At 53.0% G+C, this 20,450-nt stretch overlaps 1 protein-coding gene across 1 annotated transcript in view; it reads left to right on the top strand.

The window, feature by feature from the left end:
• Positions 1-7,626, top strand: part of LOC144610868 (insulin-like growth factor 1 receptor) — a 75,742-nt gene extending 68,116 nt beyond the window's left edge. The window contains 1 exon segment of the mRNA XM_078429837.1: positions 2,049-7,626. Coding sequence (XP_078285963.1) covers positions 2,049-2,415 — 367 coding nt within the window. The 3' untranslated portion in view covers positions 2,416-7,626.
• Positions 7,627-20,450: the final 12,824 nt, after the last annotated feature.

Raw genomic sequence — 20,450 nt, 5'->3', positions numbered from 1 at the left:
TGGCTGTAGTTCAGGAACAAACAAACAAATAAACGGAGTTTTAGTGTACAGATTTGGACAGGCACATGGATAGGATATGTGGCAGGTGGGAGTAGCATAGATGTGGCTCTTTGGTTGGCATGGGTGAGTTGGGCCGAAGGGCCTTGATTCCCCGCTGTTTGACTCCACGAATCTGCTGGCTTGAAACAAGATCTACTTCCTCATTGATATAAATACTCCGTCCCCAGCGAACAGCAAACAGCGCGTGATGCCCCGCTGTGCAGCCCAGAGGTCACGACACGGGCGCCCCGCGTCGCCGCGGCTGCCTGCTGGAGGAGGGCAGGTTGGTGCCAGTCGCCACAGCCTCGCCCACTGCCAACTGCCTCCCTGCACTCCCACGTGAGAGAGGAAGGGTCATCACACGGCTGTCAGGGGTTGTGGGGAGAAGGCAGGAGAATGGGGTCGAGAGGGAAAGAAAGATCAGCCATGATTGATTGAATGAATGACGGAGTAGACTTGATGGGCCGAATGGTCTAATTCTGCTCCTAAAACTTGTAAACTCTGAAGACTATTGTTAGGCTTTGAAGAGCGCCGGAGATCCCGGGTTCGCTGTCCCTGCGGAGTTTGTACGTTTTTCCCCGTGACCTGCGTGGGTTTTCTCCGGGCGCTCCGGTTTCCTCCCACACTCCAAAGACGTGCAGGTTTGTAGGTTAATTAGCTTGGTATAGATGTGAAATTGCCCCTAGTGTGCGTAGGATAGTGTTAGTGAGCGGGGATCGCTGTGGTCGGCGCTGGCTCGGGGAGTTGATGGGCCTGTTTCCACACTGTATGTCTAAACTAAACCAGTTGTCCTATCAAGCAGTGCTTATAACCATGGCAACTCTTGCATATTTACACACTCTGTGTCTCTGAACTAATTAAACCAGGCCCCACTGACTGGAACTCACTCCCAAATACGGGACAAAGGATGATGTCCCACGTGATATCCCGGCTAATACGGGACAGTTGGCAACCCTAAGTGGGGGGGGGAGGGGAGTGTGTGTGGGGGGGAGGGGAGGGTGTGGGGTGGTGGGGAGGGGAGTGTGTGTGGGGGGGAGGAGTATGTGGGGGGGAGGAATGTGTGGGGTGGTGGGGAGGGGAGTGTGCAGAGGGGAGGAGTGTGGGGGAAGGGTGTGCGAGGAATGTGTGTGGGGGGGGAATGTGGGGTGGTGAGGAGGGGAGTGTGTGGGAGGGGGGAGGAGTGTGTGCAGGGGGGAGGAGTGTGGGTGGGGGGAGGAGTGTGGGTGGGGGGAAGAGTGTGTGGGGAGGGGGGGAATGTGTGGGGTGGTGGGGAGGGTGTGCGGGGAGGGGGGAATGTGTGGGGTGGCGGGGAGGGGAGTGGAGTGTGTGCAGGGGGGGAGGAGTATGTGGGGGGAGGAATGTGGGGTGGTGGGGAGGGGAGTGTGCAGGGGGGAGGAGTGTGTGGGGTGGTGAGGAGAGTGTGTGGGGAGGGGGGGAATGTGTGGGTGGTGGGGAGGGGAGGGTGTGCGGGGGGGAGGAGTGTGGGGGGGGAATGTGTGGGGAGGGGAGTGTGCAGGGGGGAAGAGTGTGGGGTGGTGAGGAGAGTATGTGGGGAGGGGGGGAATGTGTGGGGTGGTGGGGAGGGGAGTGTGTGGGGGGGAGGAGTGTGGGGGTGGAATGTGTGGGGTGGTGGCGAGGGGAGTGTGCAGGGGGGAGGAGTGGGGGGTGGTGAGGAGAGTGTGTGGGGAGGGGGGGAATGTGTGGGGTGGTGGGGAGGGTGTGCGGGGAGGGGAGTGTGTGGGAGGGGGGAATGTGTGAGGTGGTGGGGAGGGGAGTGTGCAGGGGGGAGGAGTGGGGGTGGTGAGGAGAGTGTGGGGAGGGGGGGAATGTGTGGGGTGGTGGGGAGGGGAGGGTGTGCGGGGGGGAGGATTGTGTGGGGGGGGGAATGTGTGGGGTGGTGGAGAGGGGAGTGTGCAGGGGGGAGGAGAGTGTGGGGGTGGGGGATGTGGTGGGCCAAGTGCTACCCCCTCCTCTGAGCCTCTGTTGTCTGCCCCTCCCTTCCCCAGCAGGTTTGAGCTGATGCGCATGTGCTGGCAGTACAACCCCAAGATGCGGCCCTCGTTCACGGAGATCATCCAGAGCATCAAGGGGGACCTGGAGCCGTCCTTCAAGGAGGTGGCGTACTTCTACAGCGAGGACTGCAGGAGCCGCGACCAGGAGGAGTTTGACTTGGAGACGGAGAACATGGAGAGCGTGCCGCTCGACCCGTCCTCCATGCTGCAGCACCCCGCCGACAAACACGTGGCCCACAAGGCGGAGAATGGGCCCAGCATCGTGCTGAGGGGCAGCTTCGACGAGAGGCAGCCCTACACACACATGAACGGCGGCAGGAAGAATGACAAGGTGCTGCCTCTGCCCCAGTCCACAGCCTGCTGATCCCCTGCACACACACACACGCACACACATGCTCATACACACATGCTCACACGCACACGCACACACATGCTCACACACACACATGCACACACACACACATGCTCATACACACATGCTCACACGCACACGCACACATGCTCACACATGCACACACACACACATGCTCACATGCACACACACACACATGCACACACACACGCCCGGGAGCACGCACACACATGCTCGCACGCAAACCTGCTCGCACACACACACACATGCTCACACACAAACACACACATGCTCACACACATACACACACACACGTGCGTACTTGCATACACATGTACACGCAAACGCATGCGCACACACTTACACAAGCCCACATGCGTACATGCATACGGACGAACGTGCACACACGAACTCATACATACACACACTCGCGTGCGCACGAGCACGTGCAAAGACGCGTGTGCGCTCACGCGAGCACGCATGCGCCTGTGCACAGACTCACGTGCAAAGACACTCATGCATACATGAGCACAAACACAGACACACGTGTCCACGTGCTCGCAAACAAATACGCACAAACGCGCAGACACACTGGGTGCAGACAGGCATTCACCCATGCATGCAGATAGACACACATGCATACCGGACAGCACCATTGCAGACAGATACTCCCACACACACACATGCAACCCTACTGTCTCTCAGTAGATCTAAAACTGCCATTGCTGCACAGTGGGGAGAATGCGTCTCAAGCCACCACCATATTTCATATGCAAACGGTTTTTCCCGGGAAGAAAACAAAACTAATGGACAATGCCGACGGGGGCCTGAACAGCAGGCTCACCAAACTCCTGGCCTGCAGGACTGGGCCCCAGGCCTCCCACTGCATCCTTAAACATATCTGATGTCAGAGAGAGAGAGAGAGAGAGAGAGGAGCGCCTCTTTGCAGAGAAGAGTGGGGCTGGTGGCTCTGCTCCTTGGTGCCACCGCCGCCGCCGGGCCCTGTGCCGACTACATGGATGCGTGCGCCCTGTCTGTGTCTGCTCACAAAGCAAACCTGGAGAGGCCGTGGCCTGTGTGTGGAAAGGCCGCAGCCTGTGGGAGAAGATGCCGCAGCCTGTGGGAGAAGAGGCACTAACCTGTGTGTGGAAAGGACGCAGCCTGTGTGGAAAGGCCGCAGCCTGTGTGTGGAAAGGCCGCAGCCTGTGTGTGGAAAGGCCGCAGCCTGTGTGTGGAAAGGCCGCAGCCTGTGGGAGAAGAGGCCACAGCCTGTGTGGAAAGGCCGCAGCCTGTGGGAGAAGAGGCCGCAGCCTGTGGACGGAGAGGCCCCAGCCTGTGTGGAGAGGCCGCAGCGATGAGTCCCCCTTTCGGGCCATGGCCATCTTCCTGCCTCCAGTCATCTTTCTCCACTGACTAATGTTGCCAAAACACGGAAAAACGGAATTGTTTCCATTAGGAAAATTGTGTCTCGACGCGTCGGAAGGACGGGGTAAGAAGAGAAAAAGTGTTTCACAGAGAGGCGGGCATGTTCAATCTGAGTGTGTTCACATGCACACACACACTAATACATTCGCACACATGCCCACATACGCACACACATTCACACACATTTGTCTTATTGAGTGTGCATACACACTAATACATTCTCACGCACACACAGGCATACACATACACACACACAGGTGTACACACACGCACACACAGGTGTACACACACGCACACACAGGTGTACACACACGCACACACAGGCATACACACACGCACACACAGGTGTACACACGCACACACAGGTGTACACACACGCACACACAGGTGTACACACACGCACACACAGGTGTACACACACGCACACACACTCGTCGCATTGAACTAACCTGACAGGTTTGTTTAACTTGAGTGTATTCATGTACATACACACCAATACACACACTCACACATACACACACACAACACACGTACTCACACAGCACATACACACACACACTCACACATACACATGCACACATTCACACACACATGCACTCACACACACACGCATTCACACATACACGCACACAACACACACACACACATACACACACACACACACACCCACCCACACACTCATCTCATTGAACCAAGCTGACAGGTTTGTTCAGTTTGAGTGCGTTCATGTGCATACATACTGATACATTCACACACACACACTCTCACACATACACACACTCACACATACACGCACACAACACACACACACTCACACATACACGCACTCTCACACACACTCACACATACACGCACTCACACATGCACACACACTTGTCTCTTTGACCAGCCTGTCTCATCTTTCTACACTGGGACTAAGTTGACTCTGTAACAATAAGCCCATGGATGGGCATGGTTGGACCAGCATCCCCGGAGGTGGTCAGTGTCTCTGGGGGGGGTGGGGGACGAGGCAGAGCCCAGGCCGCAGCCGACGTTGTGGGGAGGAGGAGGAGGAGGCAGTGCCCCGCGCAGTGCTGAGAGAGAGGCGGATGGAGAAGGCAGCGGCTCCTCGCGGGCGCGGGCGGCCAAGGTTAAACTGAACCAGCGAACGCAAAAGAAGGACAAAAAAGGAGCAGTTAAGTGCTAAGTATTCTCTGATATGTTCAGTACTATTTCAGTAGAATCCTAGAGAATGGGTCTTGCAGTTCTATGTTTGACCATTAATCTTTGAATACTCATTGTGTCACTTTTATAACTTTTATGGTTTATTATCGACCTGTCTTTAAAGAAAAGCTGCTATAATTTTTTTTTCCCCCTTTAACTCTGGGGATGAAATCTACTTTACCTTCAAGACATGTCCCTTTTTTCCCTCTACACGCAACCAACCGCCCTTCTGTTTCTTTCAACCAGTTTCTGAATGGTTCAAATTGACTTTTATTTCTTCTTGGTATTGGTACCGAAAGTGTAGCCCCTTCGAGTTGCTACCTTCGCGTGTTTCTTTGTCGTTTCCCGAGCGAAAAATTCATGCAGGAAGCAGGAAGACGTATCTTTTGCGTTGTGCCTCGTGTTTATCCGAGAACGTAGGCCGTTATCTTTCCCAAAAAACAATGACAGCGTAGCCTAACAGAAACATTCAGTACAGGGCGTGATAAGAAATATACTCAGGTCAAACAGTTCAATACTAGTATGTGTCTTTCTCAGTGTCTCCATGTTAAAAAAAAAAATTTCCGTTCATGTGTAAAAAATTGTTTGCTTTCTTGTTTTCACCAAAAAAGATTACCCAAGGCTTTTTGTTTTGTAAGAAAAGACAAACTGGGTTCGATATCCTGACAGCTCGACTTTAAATACAATGGCGGTGTTATTTTTGTTGTGTTCTTTGCAACTCTTTCCTGTCCAGGATTTTTTACCTTTAACTTTACCGATCATTACCAGAGAGAAGGGGGGACTTGTGGAAGCCGGCAGCTTTGTAGCTCTGCGGTTTGCCCTGTTTGTCACGTCTTCACGCTCTGACGTTGCAGAGTTGACAGCGAAGGCTTTGTGCCTTCCGACAGAAAAAATGTCAGCTCCCCCCCCCCCCCCCCCCCAAAACCCGACAGGGCGCTGGTGGGAAACCTCCCCCTGCGAATATCTGGCATCGACTGTACTCTAATATTGCCAGGCTGTCGGGAAAGAGAGAGGGGGGGGTCAACTAAAAAGAAACGGGCACAGTTTGGTTCGTTTAGGCGCAATGGGTAAAGCACCCCGACATTTCTTTCGATGTCGCGTCCTGCCAAGCCCGCATGCGAGGACGCTGACGAGACCCGGGGGGGCGAGCCCGGGACGGCGGCGCCCCTCACGACTCGTGCCCGACGCTGTCCCCTCCTCTCTCGGGGAGGGAGGGAGCATTGGCTCGAACCTTGGCCAGGGTAAAACGGCTGGACCTTCCTATATCCAGAGGTGGCACCTGCCTGTGGGTGGGGTTGTGTCTTCGAATACACAGGACGTATCCCATCCCACCGTAAACACCGGTGAAAACCGGTGCGATCGTCAGTAAACGTTTAGTGGAAGGACAACCCCCCCCCAGCCTGGACTGGAAGGCAGTTAACTCAAGTACAGGAACAACAAAAAATACAAATCAATAGTGACCGAAATTTGTGACCAGATGTAACTTTATAGTGAGTTTTTTTTTTCTTATTCCTTTCCTAGATTAGTTCTAGTTTCCCGTTTATCAATGTCCCATTACATTACTTTTAATTTTCTGTTAATTAAAAAGGTAATCTATGTAGGATTTGTTTTTAATTTATTTTGTAATATCAGTTAAAATCACTGTAAAATGGGCTAAATTCAAATCAGTACTGATTGAAGAGTTGTATTTTAAATGTTACCTGACAAGGGGGGACAGGTTGTTTTTTTTTTTGTTTGTTGATATTTTTAAGCATTTATCTACCTCTTATTTTTTAATATATATTATATATAAAATACATCTCGCATTCAGCAATCTGAAAGACAGTGCAGTATCCAGGAAACCTCAACAATTCACAAACCACATCAAACTAAAGAAACCTTGGGCTGGTTGCTGGCCTCCTTGACAGAGGTCACTGGCTGGGTTGTGAAGGGGCTAGGTTAAAGGCCGGGCAGCACAATTAATCACTACAGTGGCAAGCTGGCACGGGGAATTGAACACACAGCAGTTGGATGGTCCCTAGTTGGTTGTATCTAGCAGGGGCTCAGCGGTAGAGTCGATGCCTTACAGCGCCAGAGACCCGGGTTCGATCCCGACAACGGGTGCTTGCCTGTACGGAGTTTGTACGTGACCCACGTGGGTTTTATCCGGATGCTCCGGTTTCCTCCCAAAAGGGTTGTCGGTCAATTGGCTTCTACAATGGTCCCTAATGTGCAGGGTCGTTAGTGGTACGGTGCGGCGTGGGCTCGGTGGGCCGAAGGGCCTGTTTCCACGCTGTATCCCTGAGGTCTAACAAAGCACCTCTCCCCTTCCCTTGGCATGGAACCACAGCGGCAGGTTCAGCCCCGGGTAGCGGGATATCCAAGCTGGACACACTCTGGCCTGTTCCCACCGAGATCGTCACCATCAGGCGGGCAGTCCTGCTGGGGATGGCAGGCTTTGAGGAAGGGTCAGACACTACCCTGGGTCTCGGGGTCCAGTTTTGGATTGGGGGAAGCTCAGCGTTCCTCGCGCCTCACCAACGTGGGTCAGGAGGAAGGGCACCCTCCTTCCACGGGTGGGTGTGGATAGGGTACTGCCAAATACGGGAGAGGGTGACGTCACTGCCCCGCGCCCCGCCCGACCTCACCCAGCCAGCGGCCGCGCGCTCCCGCTCCACCAATGGCGGCCGCCATTGGTGGAGCGGGAGCGCGTGGCCGCTGACTGGGTGAGGTCGGGCGGGGCGCGGGGCGGTAACGTCACCCTTATTTCGGAGTGGGGAAGTTGGCGAAACCCTACCAACAAGGGGGCGGTCCCCGTACGGGACAAACCAATTCAGCCCAAGATACGGGACGTCCCGGCTAATACGGGGACAGTTGGCAACCCTAGGCGTGGAAGGGAATCGGCATTGAGAGATCGGCATGTAGGTACCAGAGACGCAACACAAAGTCCATCTGAGGGGAGAGGTGGGACGGAACTCAAAAAACACTTCAATAACAAGACAGGGAGCAATAATGTACAGCAGGACAAGTGCGAGTGGGGACAGCGTTACATGCCCATCGCAGTCCTCATTAAGGGCTCTTGCCGTTCTGTCCCCTTCCCTGGGACTAGAAGTGTTTGATCAGAATCAGACGTCACCTGGTCCTGGTTAGTTTGGCCGAAGTTGCACCAGATGATGCCGCTTTACCTCTGAACGAAATTGTCCACCAACTCCACACTCGTCCTTTCCCATCAATTGATGCCCGTACCTTCAGTTACTGGTGTGGGCAGATGCCGGTTTGAATCGAAGGTAGGCACTGGAGTAAACTCAGCGGGTCAGGCAGCATCTCGGGAGAGAAGAAATGGGTGACATTTCGGGTTGAGGCCCTTCTTCAGGCTGAAGAAGAGTCTCGACCCGAAACGTCACCCATTCCTTCTCTCTGGAGATGCTGCCTGACCCGCGGAGTCACACCAGCGTTTTGTGTCTGTCTTCAGTTACTGGGACTGCCTGACCGTGAGGGGGGTGGGTGGGTGCTTGCCCACTGTCGGGCGAGGTGGTGGCACATTCAGTCCTGCCTTTTGGTTCATCTATGCCTAGCAGGGCACGAGGGAACGCCAACATCCACCCCCTTTCCACAGCATCCTGGTTGCCTCCCCTTCCTTCCTCGTCACTGACCCAGTGAAGAGTGGCCAAGGAACTGCTCGACACACAAAAGAGAGGGGAGGTGGGTGGGAGGAAGGTGGAAGATAGGAGGGGCAGGACAAAGCCTGGTTGGCAATAGGATGAGCCGACAAAGCTCAGCGGGTCAGGAGGCATCTGTGGAGAATGCGGACAGGCGACGTTTCTGGCCGAGACCTCTCTTCAGACTCGAGCTGAAACGTCGCCCGTCCATGTCCTCCAGAGACGCTGCCCGGCCCGCTGAGTAACCCTGGCACTCAGTGCTGCCTGACCGAAGGTCCATCACAGCAAGGCCTTGGGCACTGGGGGGGGGGGGGGAGTGGTGCCTCAAGGACTGCCTGCCCCATAGTGAGACGGAGTGGGTTAGATCTCCAGCAACGAGCGGCTGGTGTTCCCAGCCAGTGACCTCCTTGACAAAGCAACCTCCGCCTTCACACTCCGCACCACATTACTGCTCATCAAAACCACAGATCCTCAGATCACAGCTGGTTACTAATGTTTGTCTGATTTACAGTCTCGTCAGTTGTCTCAAATCTGTAATAGCAAAAACGTTTTTTGATTTTAAAAAAATCACTAACAACACGGTCGGTGGCCATCTTAGCAACTCTGTCGAGCACTTGATTCATTTCAGTACGGTTGTGTGACGTGGGACTTGTCGGTGTGGGGCAGGCAGCTGTTTTCTATCGAGATCGACCGCGTCCCACTATATTTGTCACTCGAGTTGTCCGTTGTATATATCTGGGGAGAAGCCGACCCTCGACCGGAAGGAACTGCAGATGCTGGACGACACCGAAGGTAGACGCGAAACGCTGGAGTAACTCAGCGGGACAGGCAGCGTCTCTGGGGAGGAGAAATGTGCGACGTTCTGGGCCGAAACGTCGCCCGTTCCTTCTCTCCAGACATGCTGCCTGTCCCGCTGAGTTGCTCCAGCATTGTGTGCCTGTCCTGACCTGTGTAAAACCAGACCTTTAAGCCGGACTAAGATCGGAGGTGTGCGCCCACTTTCTGGATATCTGGGTGATTCTGTCCAGGCCTCGTGTCTTGTTAATCCGGTCCGGTCTTCGTTGGCTAGGCGATCGTTTCTCCTGCGTAGACCCCCTGACCTCCCCACTCCCTGCCATCCCACGTATGTGTGAGAGAGGGGCACAGTGGTGCCAACGCACCCCCAAACCACCAGCGGGCAAGCTTGGCATGGGCGACATTCTTGGCAGCACCGTCGTCGCCAAGGGTGTTTGTAGAAGCTCGGTGAGTTCCAGTAGACAGTGGACGCGTTGGGCTGTGAGGAGGACCCCTTAGCTTTTACACTCCGGGCGATTGAATTTGGGTCAGGCACTGACAGAGTCTGTCGCTGTCTCATGAAGGGACTGTCCCACCCCAACCCCAACCACACCAGCATCGCCTTGTTAGTGAAGGATCCTCTCCTGCTGTTTCCGAGCAAGCGAGAGGCCCCAGACTCAATGTGTTGGTCCTTGCGTGTTGGTGGGGTGGTTTCCATCGGCTCTCAAGCCTCCAGATCGTGGCACCTCCAGGTTGGGACCCTTGGCATGGGAGGACCATGGAGGACCTTGGGGTGGAGCAACTGCTCTGTGGGCGAGGGTGGGTTTAGGACAGCCAGTATTCTTGCCACCGCCTCCCCACCCAGTCCCCCAACACCCCACGCACGACAATGGAGCAGGATGGAGGCCTGGCTACATAGGCCCGTGCAGTTGGCCAGAGAGCCCACCACCTTCTTGAGCTGTGGTGGGACGTTGCAACCTTCTGCTCCCAACGGCTAAAAAGACATCCAAAAAGACATCAGGTTCCTTGCCCTCCGTCGCCCTCTCCTGCCAACACCGCACCCTGGTGCAAGTCCAAGGCCAGGCCAGGGTGACATGGCCAGCACCCTCAGAGACCCTGGGGGGTGGGGGGGGGGGGGGGGGGAAGGGGATGGCCCTTGGAACTTGCAAAACATCCGAAGGCCATCCTTGATACAACCCCATCCCACTCCATTACACTCCACCCCATCCCACTCTGTTACACTCCATCCTACACCATTACACACCACCCCACACCATTACAGTCCACCCCACACCATTACACTCCTCCCTACTCCGTTACACTCCACCCCACACCATTACACACCACCCCACACCATTACACTCCTCCCTACTCCGTTACACTCCACCCCAGTCCACTAGACCCATCCTCACTCCACCCCATCCCCATCCCCACCCTACCTCACTCCACTCAACCTCACCCCACTCCACTAGACCAAACCTCACTCCACCCATCCCCATCCCACTCCATTACACTCCACCCCACTCCATTACACACCACCCCACACCATTACAGTCCACCCCACTCCATTACACACCACCCCACACCATTACACACCGCCCCACACCATTACACACCACCCCACACCATTATACACCGCCCCACACCATTACACACCACCCCACACCATTACACACTGCCCCACACCATTACACACCACCCCACTCTGTTACACTCCACCCCACTCCACTAGACCCATCCTCACTCCATCCCCACCCTACCCCATCCCACTCAACCTCACCCCACTCCACTAGACCCAACCTCACTCCACCCCATCCGCACCCTATCTCACCCGAAGATACTAGAGGAGCAAGATAGACCACTCGACCCTAAAAACCGTAGTACGTCACGGCGGCCATTTTAGTAGGCAGAAACTTGCAGAAACATTTAAAAAGAAAAATAACAACAATCTGTGAATTGATAGAATCCATTACACTGCATTTGAATGGTATCATCACACATACTGTTCCCCCAAAACACTGATTACACTGCGAGAGGCAGAGCGAACGGCGGTATCACAGAATGCTGGAGTACCTCAGCGGGTCAGGCAGCATCTCTGGAGAGAAGGAATGGGTGACGTTTCGGGTCGAGACCCTTCTTCAGACGGACGGCGGGTTTTGCTTACTAAAATGGCGGGCGTTACGCTCCTTTGCGGACTACACTTCAGTATAGGCGTTTTCGACGGAGTGGTTCATCTTGCTCTTCTAGTATCTCCCACTCAACCTCACCCCACTCCACTCCACCCCACCCCACTCCACTAGACCCAACCTCACACAACCCCCACCCCACTCTACCTCACCCCACTACACTCCACCCCATCCCCACCCTACCGACACTTCACCTCAATGCATCCCACCCCTCCAGCACCCCAGCCAAAGTCCAAGCGTTGACCCCCTTGTCCATGGGGCCTGGCATTGGCACAGCGGACCAACCTGCCAACGCCGCCACCACCACGCGAAGAATACTCGCGACACAGCGTGGGCCGGGTTTGAGGGGAATGGCGGGGGAGGCGGGTGCGCTGAAGGCTACCTTCGCGTGACTTTTTGCGATGGCGTTACGATATCTCTCTAAAGCCAGCCAGCCGTCGACCCGATGGAGGGAGAGAGAGGTTCCTCAAGGTACGTACCAGCATGGCCGACACAAACCAACCCGTCTCCCGCCAAACGTGATGCCAGCATTGTCCAGCGGTTGGTTCAGTGGTGATGACACCAAGGGCTGATTGTTGCTGGAGCTGATCGCTTTGGAGGCCTTTGATGCTACTAACCTTGTTTGTCCCAGATACAACGTTAGGAATCCAGTCCTTGCCTGCCGCCCACCTTAGTTCCGGGTCCAGCAGATCCATTCCCAAGCAAGGGTATGGTCTGGAATGTGGACACTGGAATTGGCAGATTCCCTGATTAAATGACCTCCTCCTTAAGTATTCCCCCAACTTCGTCTCCCGATTATTCCCCACGCACAATGCGGTGGTCCATTCCACTCCACCCCACTCCACTCCTCTCCACTCCCCTCCACCCCACTCCCCTCCACCCCCACTCCCCTCCACCCCACTCCTCTCCCTCCACCCCGCTCCCCTCCACCCCACTCCCCCCCCACCCCACTCCCCTCCACCCCACTCCCCTCCACCCCACTCCTCTCCCTCCACCCCACTCCCCTCTACCCCACCCCACTCCCCTCCACCCCACCCCACTCCCACTTACTCCCCTCCCCCCACTCCCCTCCTCTCCACTCCCCTCCACCCCACCCCCCTCCATCCCTCCCCTCCACCCCACTTCCCTCCACTCCCCACCCCTCCACTCCATTGCACCTTCCTCCAACACCCTTGGCAACCAGGCCTCATGAGCGCCTGAGCGCGGACTGATAGACAAGAGATGACCTCAGCATCCCAGCACGAGATGGACCCCAGAGCCTTGTGGCCGAGGCCACCGGGCTGGCATCAGGCTGTGACAGTGGCAATCGCTGGGGTGAGGTGGACAAGACCCCACAATGGACCGGGCGCCGGCTCTGCTTTCCCTCCGTCCTTTTAGCCAATTTGGGACCTGTTGTGGTGTTAGGTGAAACAACATTCTCTGATCTGCTAAAAGCCCCCGGAGCGAAGCAAACCCTGTCCGGGTTCATTGTCGGGTCTCCTGAAGCAGGGTTGGCTGTTTCTGAACGACCACCACAGCTGCCCTCACCGACCAGCCCAGAGATGGACGAACCTTTCGTAGTGCCGGCCTTCCCCCTGCCAAAACGAGACGTGCCTTTGGCAATGAGGTGCCTCCATCTTGCCCCTGGGTTGGTGGGGGAGGGAAGAGGCGCTTCAGGCACACGGCTCAGTGGCGCCCCCTGCAGGTCCCACCGCGGAGTTGGTGAGTCTCGCTCGCTGCCGTAATGGAGGAACCTGGAGCCTACCCAATTCAGGACCTTCATGATTGGCGGGGATGGGGCAGGGATTATAATTGGGGGACGAAAAATCTATATCTATAAAATAATTGAGCGTGCAACTTTCCATGTTGATGAACAGTCAAGTGTTGGGGGGGGGGGGGGGGGTTTGCGATCCTTAAAACATCTCTTGGGCAGGGCAATCAAGGGACTGATGGGATTCTATCTCTCTGCAAGGGAAGAGATATATGGCCACCAATAATTCCCTGCCCTACCCCTACTGCCCCACTTCCCCCCCCTCCTCCCTGATCTCCCGACCAATTGCCCCAAAATCCCCAGGCCAACCCATCAGAGTGGTGCACATGATGGTTGCTAAGGAACCAGGCTACCTGGGTTGGTTGGTCTCCGTAGGTTAAAGAGGGGAGGAGGGGGGGGGGGGGGAGGACAGGTCGGGGAAAGGGAAGGGGGGTTTGTGATGGTGTTCCCCGGTCAGTAAGACTATCTGTGGGGGATCACAGCTGCTTATTGCTGCTCCAGTAAGCTGGGACCCTGGCTTCCTGACAGGGACTGACGAGGAATGAAGGAGGGAGGGAGGTTTGGGAATTCCTCACGGGGGCTTACAGACGTTGACCAGCCTCCACTCGTCCACGGGGAGTGAGGTCTGGACCGTCCGGCGTTTGGACATTGAGTGAGATACTTTGGGTCAACCTTGTGACGGAACTTTGATAGTGAGGGAACCCCCCCCCCCCCAGCACAGGCAAGGGTGGGAGTTGGTATTGTCAAGTGACTTCCAATGGCTGGCGTGTTCTGGGGAATCTTTCACTGGTCGCACAGGCCCATCGTCTTGAGCTGTAAATGAGGACGGCCGTTTTCGCTTCTCCAAAGTATCTTGGAGCCCCTCGTGAAGGGGGGAAAGGTAAGGGATTCGTAAGCGGAGGCGTAAGCCAGGCCGGAGGACAGTTGGCGTGCGCGGAAATGGCCAGGAGAGGGTGGCGATTAGCTGTTGTCTCTGCTCGACGTCCCGAAGCAGCCATTTAGCTCGCCGCGCAGCCAGTACCAAAGCCGGGACAGTCACGTTCCGACACCTGGAGGTGCCTCATGTTTATCTCCGGGGGGGCACATAAGGCCCATCAAATTCCAGGGGGCTGTTCCTGACCGGTCGGGAGAGAGGCGTCGGAGAGGAACGGCCCTGATTCCTGCTCTGTGTCTACAGTCCGTTGTCTAGATCCTTCCCCCCACCCCCCCCCCCCCCCGGCCCCTTGTGTAGTAGATGTCTAAACGCCTTTATTGTACAGTTTGTTGTCGACACTAATAGATCAGAGATCTACCTCCAGAAGGGAAAGAGAACACTAGACGGTATATTTGCAAAGTTCTTCCCCCACACCCACGTTGATTATTAAATTCTCTTTTTTTTAAAAAATAATAATAATTAAGCAGTAAAGATGGCCAATTTGTTAAGTAAAGGATTTGCTGCGTGTTAATGATTCATACAATTCCTGTGTTTATATGGAGATTTGATTCAATGGTTTAAGAAAAATTCAAATGTTTTGTATATTCTGTTGTAAGAATTTCCTCCTGTTATTTCGATATATTATGGAATCTTTTCATTCAAGAGGAAAAAAAGAAAAAACTTGTCTATTTTGACCGGCTGAAGCAATTCTAGGTTCCTTATTACTTGGCTTTTTTCTAGTAGTTACAGTACAAGATTTAAGTTAAATAAAATCTGTATGCAAAAACAAACTTGTCATGTTTGTGTCTTTCTTCTTAACTCCATCTCAAAGTTCTATAAGGTATCGTTCTAAAGTTCTAAAATCATAATCATATGTTAATCATGCTTTAATTATGCTTTATTCTTGATTGTTAACTGTATGTTTGTGTTGTCATTTGTGAGCGGAGCACCAAGGCACATTCAGTATAAGAAAATAACTGCAGTTGCTGGCACAGATCGATTTCTTCACAAAATGCTGGAGTAACTCAGCGGGTCAGGCAGCATCTCGGGAGAGAAGGAATGGGCGACGTTTCGGGTCGAGGCCGAAGGGGCTCGACCCGAAACGTCACCCATTCCTGAAGAAGGGTCTCGACCCGAAACGTCACCCATTCCTGAAGAAGGGTCTCGACCCGAAACGTCACCCATTCCTGAAGAAGGGTCTCGACCCGAAACGTCACCCATTCCTGAAGAAGGGTCTCGACCCGAAACGTCACCCATTCCTTCTCTCCCGAGATGCTGCCTGACCTGCTGAGTTACTCCAGCATTTTGTGAATAAACCAAAGCACATTCCTTGTATATGCATATACTTGGCCAATAAACTTATTCATTCATTCATTCATATCATACTTTATTAGCCAAGTATGTTTTGCAACATACGAGGAATTTGTTTTGCCGTACAGTCATAACAATTAAAAAGCAACTGGACACACAAAATACATTTTAACATGAACATCCACCACAGTGTCTCCTCCACATTCCTCACTGTGATGGAAGGCGGTAAAATAGTTCAATCTCTTCCCTTCCTTGTCCTCCAGCGGTCGGGGGCCTCGAACCGTCCGTTCACGGGACGATCTTGTTTGCACTGGAATTTAGAAGGATGAGAGGAGATCTTATCGAAACGTATAGGATTATTAAGGGGTTGGACACGTTAGAGGCAGGAAACATGTTCCCAATGTTGGGGGAGTCCAGAACCAGGGGCCACAGTTTAAGAATAAAGGGTCGGCCATTTAGAACGGAGATGAGGAAAAACTTTTTCAGTCAGAGAGTTGTGAATCTGTGGAATTCTCTGCCTCAGAAGGCAGTGGAGGCCAATTCTCTGAATGCATTCAAGAGAGAGCTGGATAGAGCTCTTAAGGATAGTGGAGTCAGGGGGTATGGGGAGAAGGCAGGAACGGGGTACTGATTGAGAATGATCAGCCATGATCACATTGAATGGTGGTGCTGGCTCGAAGGGCCGAATGGCCTCCTCCTGCACCTATTGCTGTTGATCTTGACACCCATGGCCGGCGGCAGGCTTTCCTCGTCGGGGCGATCAAGGTCCTGCATCGGGCATTTCAAAAAAAAGATTTTAAAAATCCAAGTGTGAAAACACACACCTCCGGATCCAGGGGCAGTTAAAGAATCGTCTCGACCCGAAACTTCTCTCCAGAGACGTTTACAGTTTAAGCTGTAAGGGCGGCACGGTGGCGCAGCGGTAGAGTTGCTGCCTTACAGCGAATGCAGCGCCGGAGACTCGGGTTCGATCCTGACTACGGGAGCCGTCTGTACGGAGTTTGTACGTTCTCCCCGTGACCTGCGTGGGTTTTCTCCGAGATCTTCAGTTTCCTCCCACACTCCAAAGACGTACAGGTTTGTAGGTTAATTGACTGGGTAAATGTAAAAATTGTCCCTAGTGGGTGTAGGATAGTGTTAATGTGCGGGGATCGCTGGGCGGCACGGACCTGGTGGGCCGAAGGGCCTGTTTCTGCGCTGTATCTCTAAATCTAAACATAGAAACATAGAAAATAGGTGCCCTTCGAGCCTGTACGCACCGCCATTCAATATGATCATGGCTGATCATCCAACTCTGTATCCCGTACCTGCCTTCTCTCCATACCCCCTGATCCCTTTAGCCACAAGGGCCACATCTAACTCCCTCTTAAATATAGCCAATGAACTGGCCTCAACTACCTTCTGTGGCAGAGAATTCCACAGATTCACCACTCTGTGTGAAAAAAAACTTTCTCATCTCGGTCCTTAAAGACTTCCCCCTTATCCTTAAGCTGTGACCCCTTGTTCTGGACTTCCCCAACATCGGGAACAATCTTCCCGCATCTAGCCTGTCCAACCCCTTAAGAATTTTGTAAGTTTCTATAAGATCCCCCCTCAATCTTCTAAATTCCAGCGAGTACAAGCCGAGTCTATCCAGTAAACTCAGTGGGACAGGCAGCATCTCTGGAGAGAAGGAATGGGTGACATTTTGGAAGAAGGGTCTCGACCCGAAACGTCACCCATTCCTTCTCTCCAGAGATGCTGCCTGTCCTGCTGAGTTACTCCAGTCTTTTGTGTCTACGGTTCAAACCAGCGTCTGCAGTTCCTTCCTACACATGTTTACAGTTTTCGTTTGTTGACACGTGTTGGCGCAGGAGAACGAGGGAGGCTGGGGGCGCTCCAGATGTTGCACAGATGTTGGGAGTGTAATGGTCCCGTGGTTTTGTTACTGGACACCGTAAACACAAGTTTGGGCAAATGAGGGGAACCAAACTCCAGTGGAACAGCTGGAGATTTACAATTAGTTAATTAAATAGATTGGAATTAAAAAGATCACCTCAGTGATGATTGCCACAGAACATCTATCTCACTGTGACCTCTCCCAGCCTGGCTGGAGGTGATTCCACGCACAGCAATGTATTAAAGAGACATGTTAGGGGAGTCCAGAACAAGGGGCCACAGTTTAAGAATAAGTCAAGTCAATTTTATTTGTATAGCACATTTAAAAACAACCCACGTTGACCAAAGTGCTGTACATCTGATTAGGTACTAAGGAAAAAAATGAAACATACAGTAGCACGCAAACAGTTCACAGCGCCTCCTCAATGAGCCTCAAACGCTAGGGAGTAGAAATAGGTTTTGAGCCTGGACTTAAAGGAGTCGATGGAGGGGGCAGTTCTGATGGGGAATGGGTCGGCCATTCAGAACTGAGATGAGGAAAGACCTTTTCAGTCAGAGAGTTGTGAATCTGTGGAATTCTCTGCCTCAGAAGGCAGTGGAGGCCAATTCTCTGAATGCATTCAAGAGAGAGCTGGATAGAGTTCTTAAGGATAGAGGAGTCAGGGGGTATGGGGAGAAGGCAGGAACGGGGTGCTGAATGAGAATGATCAGCCATGATCACATTGAATGGCGGTGCTGGCTCGAAGGGCCGAATGGCCTCCTCCTGCACCTATTGTCTATTGTCTATAGTATGGAACTCACCAGGTGAGCCTTGCTGTGCTCCCTTTAAACTGGGCCCCATTTCCCAAACCTCCTTCAAATAAACTGGACTTGCCTGAACATTTATTTCAAAACTCTGTACATCGAAAAAATATATATAGTCAGCAGTCTGACCTGAAACATCATCCTTTTCCCCCAGAGATGTTGCCTGACCCACTGAGTTACTCCAGCACTCTGTGTCTATCTAAAAACAAAGTAACATCCAATAGTCCAGAAAATCTGTCAAGGCAATATCACTGAAATCTCAAGCACGTTATATGATAGATAGAGCTGTTAAGGATAGCGGAGTCAGGGGGTACGGGGAGAAGGCAGGAACGGGGTACTGATTGAGAATGATCAGCCATGATCACATTGAATGGCGGTGCTGGCTCGAAGGGCCGAATGGCCTCCTCCTGCACCTATTGTCTATTGTCTATGAGCTTTTCTGTGCTGAAGCATTGGCCAGTCTGCATTGTAGTGAGCTTTATAACTCTTTTTCACCGATGGGCAGCATTAGAGAAACATAGAGAATAGGTGTAGGAGGAGGCGATTTGGCCCTTCGAATTCATTGTGATCATGGCTGATCGTCCACAATCAGTAACCTTCTCCCCATATCCCTTGATTCCACTAGCCCCCAGAGCTCTATCTAACTCTCTTTTAAATTCATCCAGTGCATTGACCTCGACAGCAGAGAATTCCACAAATTCACAACTCTCTGGGTGAAAAAGAGTCTTCTCATCTCAGTCTGGAGAGAAGGAATGGGTGACGTTTCGGGTCGAGACCCTTCTCCAGCTTTTTGTGTCTGTCTTCGGTTTAAACCAGCATCTGCGGTTCCATCCTACACAGGTGCAGTAAAGTTTGCTACTCATTTTGTTCCTGCACTTCCAGCCGGCACAGGCAGATGGATGGATGCACAGAGTCTTTTACCCAGAGTTGGGGAATCAAGAACCAGAAGACATAGGTTTAAGGTGAAAGGGGAAAGATTTAACAAGAACCTGAGGGGCGGCTTTTCCACACAGAGGACGGTGGAAATATATGGAACGAGCTGCCAGAGGAGGTAGTTGGCTTAGATACTGTAACAACATTTAAAAGACATTAAATGTCCAGTTAAATGTCCAGTTTTTTATGTCGAATAAGTTAGTGAAGTGCTTCAGTTAAGTTTGCATTCACAAAATGCTGGAGTAACTCAGCAGGTCAGGCAGCATCTCAGGAGAGAAGGAATGGGTGATGTTTCGGGTCGAGTTACTCCAGGATTTTGTGAATAAACACCTTCGATTTGTACCAGCTTCTGCAGTTATTTTCTTATACTACCAGTTAAGTTTGCAACTCATTTTGTTCTTGCACTTCCGGCTGGCTCCAGCAGATGGTACAACTCCTCCATTAACTGAGGGCTGGTTCTTCCTCTTGCGTTTGAGGCAGCGGAGGTTACGTGCCGCCCTCCAGGCGCTGTAGCCAGTGCAATGTGCTGCTGTCGAGGGCCGTGAGGGTCTACCCCTCCACCAGGGGGACGGAGGACAGCGCGGTCGACAATGCCGTGCGTGTCCGAGCCGGGTGGGGCTGTGGTGTTCGGTGCGACGGTGAATCGAGGAGGTGGCAATGTCTGTTCCCAGCTGGTTCACCATGCTCCTAGTATGTTGAAACCGGAGCCACAGAGGGTCGCTGCGTGACAATAGACAACAGGTGCAGGAAGAGGCCATTCGGCCCTTCGAGCCTGTACGCACCGCCGTTCAATGTGATCATGGCTGATCATTCTCAATCAGTACCCCGTTCCTGCCTTCTCCCCATACCCCCTGACTCCGCTATCCTTAAGAGCTCTATCCAGCTCTCTCTTGAATGCATTCAGAGAATTGGCCTCCACTGCCTTCCGAGGCAGAGAATTCCACAGATTCACAACTCTCTGACTGAAAAAGTTTTTCCTCATCTCAGTTCTAAATGGCCTACCCCTTATTCTTAAACTGTGGCCCCTGGTTCTGGACTCCCCCGACATTGGGAACATGTTTCCTGCCTCTAACGTGTCCAACCCCTTAATAATCTTATACGTTTCGATAAGATCCCCTCTCATCCTTCTAAATTCCAGTGTATACAAGCCTAGTCGCTCCAGTCTTTCAGCATATGACAGTCCTGCCATTCCGGGAATCAACCTAGTAAACCTACGCTGCACGCCCTCACGG

Source organism: Rhinoraja longicauda, chromosome 38 (assembly GCF_053455715.1).
Source record: "Rhinoraja longicauda isolate Sanriku21f chromosome 38, sRhiLon1.1, whole genome shotgun sequence".
In the NCBI taxonomy this organism is placed as follows: domain Eukaryota; kingdom Metazoa; phylum Chordata; class Chondrichthyes; order Rajiformes; family Arhynchobatidae; genus Rhinoraja; species Rhinoraja longicauda.
The sequence above is the reverse complement of the archived record's forward strand: the minus strand, read 5'-3'. Positions and strand labels throughout refer to the sequence as shown.